General features: G+C 46.3%; 1 protein-coding gene across 3 annotated transcripts; it reads right to left on the bottom strand.

The window, feature by feature from the left end:
- Positions 1-1,548: 1,548 nt before the first annotated feature.
- LOC123451198 (TPD1 protein homolog 1B-like) lies at positions 1,549-2,477 on the bottom strand. Of its 3 annotated transcripts, none has more exons than XM_045128204.1 (2): positions 2,265-2,477; positions 1,549-2,160 (listed from the first exon to the last, which is right to left on the bottom strand). In XM_045128204.1, exons 1-2 carry the CDS (start codon positions 2,350-2,352, stop codon positions 1,736-1,738), a joined length of 513 nt encoding a protein of 170 aa, XP_044984139.1. In that variant the 5' UTR covers positions 2,353-2,477; the 3' UTR covers positions 1,549-1,735. The 3 variants fall into 3 exon arrangements, with proteins under 3 accessions (XP_044984139.1, XP_044984140.1, XP_044984138.1); XM_045128205.1 differs by having other exon boundaries at positions 1,549-2,166; positions 2,274-2,477; XM_045128203.1 differs by having other exon boundaries at positions 1,549-2,166; positions 2,265-2,476.
- Between the last annotated feature and the right edge of the window lie 794 nt (positions 2,478-3,271).

Genomic DNA, 3,271 nt, shown 5'->3' with positions numbered 1-3,271 from the left:
ACGTCTATTTAAGAGGGCAGGTTGCAAGTGGTAGGTAGTGCGCACACCACTGAACAAATCTTGATATATGCAGTATAACCCGAATACCGAACTGAATTATCGATTAACCGAACTTTTGGTTTTATAATATTTACAAGAATTTTTGGTTAGCATTCTCTCAAACAGAAAACTTAAAAATACCAAATGTATTAACCGAACTTTCGGTTTATACGGAATGCCCCGCCCTAGTCTCAATCTCCCAAGGGGAGACCTGCGTGCCTTAGATTGATGAGAATAAAGTCGGTACAGGAGTCGTGCTAAGTACGTCGGTACAGGAGTCGTGCTAAGTACGTTAGATCGAGAGAGAGAGAGAGGGGAAGATACATCAGGTACTAGGAAGTTACAGAAGATAAGAGGGGCAGCCTAGTTTAAATATATAGCTGCCAGACTCCTCCCATATGTACCGGACTCTTACCAGATACGTGATACGATAATATGTTTCAACAGAATGCATTCACAATAAGGAAGGGTATCATTTCTTGTCTCTTGATAAGACTTATTTCTGGTGTTAGCAGATTACAGAACTATAAGTAGCTGACGTACATTTTGACTACCTAAGTAAACAGTTTTTCCTCCTAAAGAATCATTGGTTGTAGGGAATGTATGATATATTATTAATTATATATTGACAGGTAAGCAACAATAAGAATCCAACCAATTGCAACTGGAAGACGAATTCTGCAACTGCCAAACAACCAAAAATATCAGACCTGACTAAGGATGGTGACATTGCCAAAATCGACGTAAGCAATACGGCCATCATGCATCGCAAAAACATTTCCAGGATGTGTATCTCCATGGAAAAGGCCAAATTCGAGCAACTGGCGCAGTGCTGCACTCACTCCAACTGTGAGAAAGCCTTCTACATCAATCCCAGCTTCTTTTATAGCCTGAGAGAATAAATTGAAACTTGTGGTGGAAGTGTGCATGCATGTATAGTCGGATGGACTCGTTCCCATTTATTCCTTAAAAACAGAACGATCGGATGCCAGTCCCGTCCATCTATTTTATCATCTTCCAATAAAAAAAAATATCATCTTCCAATAATGAAGATGAAGACTGCATAATTAAGTAGTTTGATCGATCTGCTAGCAATTCGTAATTCTACACACAAATTAAGAAATCTAGTTTTGTATTGTTTCTTTATATGGTGAACTACAGGTCCATGTAAATCGTGCTGTGACCCTTTGTAACTCCTGTAACTCGAAATCACACCTAATCGTTGAATATATCGATCAGACCCGTATTAACATTGGCGAGATTCTTGCTCTTATCCCGGACATTTCACAATAAGTTTAAGATCTCCACCAAACACCACCGGAATGTTAAGGAAGAAATTTTAGCATGGAGCTCTAAGAGGAATAGACGAGACATGTGGAACGATCAGATGGTCCGTAGACCACAAGTCCACAATCAGTTCAACTGATTGTTATGCTATAATAACTCCATGCTGACAAAATGGTGGCTCATGTTGCAATTGGATACCTCAAAGGAGAGAACTTGGAAATATTAAACATCAAAGCACCAAACATTTCATATATAGCAACGATAATTTTCATTGGACTCGGTGCAACTATTCCTCGACGACGCCACATACATTCATAGATAACAGTAGCTCCAAGAGTACGATCAGACCACCAGCCCGAAGCCGAGTTCTAGTTGATTTTATTCGTAAGAAAAATACTCTAGCCATAGCTTAGTTACAGGCACAGGAGGCTGACGCGACTGTCATCGGGTAGGGAAATGAGTTGCCGTAGTGGAAGGACACGGGAAAGCTGGGGTCGATGGACCGGCCGTCGTTGACGAGGCAGTCGTTGAAGCCGAGGCGACGGAACTTGGCCGGGTCGATGACATCATTGGAGGCGAAGTCGCCGCATGCGATGTGGACGTCGCACACGAGACAGTCGGTGCAGGTGTTGGTGATCGACACGCTGTAGGCCGGTATGCCGCCGGCCATGCTCGGCGCGTTGATCTGGGACACCTCCAGGAGGTCCTGCGAGCACTCCTCCAGCTCCAACGGCTCCACCGAGTGGCCTCCTCCGCCGCTCGATGACATGGAAGGCGCATTGACGCTGAGCATCTTGCGCATCTGATGCAGAGGCAGCCGCTGCGAGGAAGATGCTGATGCTGGCAAAAAGCAGAAGCAAAACCAGTGAGCCAAAAGATGAAGAATTAACATATATGCATGCACGCAGTTCTATACGTACGTATGGTACTATACATACCTTGACTACCTTCAGAGCAAGCTTGGAGCAGGAGCATGGTGACGACGACCACAACAGCAGCACTTGGATGCGTGTGAAGGCGCGCCATGGCCCGCGCCTTCGTGTTCAAGCTCCGAGGCTGATCTGATTACGTCTTCTCACTCCTGAGCGTGGATGGAGTAGTTGGTCCTTCTCCTCTTCGGCCCTGCTAGCCTGAGTCACCACTGGGCGTAGTGCGTACTTATACTACTACTAGTGTAGCGGTGAGCAAATTTCATCGGCAAATTAAACGCCGCTGCGGCTAGTAATACGTAGAGCCGCAATTTACCAGGCACGCGTGTCGACGCTTACCGCTGGCTTGCGAAATGGAGAGGCAGCTGCTTTGGGTTTAACACCTTGAGTTTTACTTTCGATGCATTTTTCTCTTTTTTTATTAATTAATCATCACATCATATATTTTTCTTAAATGACATCTCTGTTACTACCTATGTTACTCCCATTATGGATGTTCTAATTGATCATAGTGGTGAGTAAACGGGTGAGGGTGTGAACCCAGCGAGAGGCCAAAGCCCGGTTAATTAACAGGCCCACGTCCCCCAATCCAAGACACATCCATCTCCTCCCTCTTTGCGCCGTCAGCCCGAATCCATCCATCTCTCTCCCGTTTCATCGCTTTTACTATATCGTCCGGCTACGTCATGGCCCGAGAAAAGAAGACGACTTACGCTATGCTCACGTCAGAGCTCCGCTTCCAGATCGAGGAGAAGGTTCGCGTGAGGTGTGTCGCCTGCATCGCAGCCGGTCTGCCTCCGGCCTTGTTGAAACCGGACGAGGGGGAGCAACATCCGATTTCGACGGAGGAGAAGGAGGAGTAGCCGGAGGAGGAGTAGGAGTTGGCTCCGGCTCCGGGCTTCAACAAGAAGGACGTGGAGACAGAGTTCGCGGTCGCCCAAGCAGTCGAGATGGTGGAGCAGTAGACCATCATGAAATTCATTCAGGATAAGGCATATGTGGAGGACAACCTACGG

Source organism: Hordeum vulgare, chromosome 4H, assembly GCF_904849725.1.
Source record: "Hordeum vulgare subsp. vulgare chromosome 4H, MorexV3_pseudomolecules_assembly, whole genome shotgun sequence".
Lineage (NCBI taxonomy): Eukaryota > Viridiplantae > Streptophyta > Magnoliopsida > Poales > Poaceae > Hordeum > Hordeum vulgare.
The sequence above is the reverse complement of the archived record's forward strand: the minus strand, read 5'-3'. Positions and strand labels throughout refer to the sequence as shown.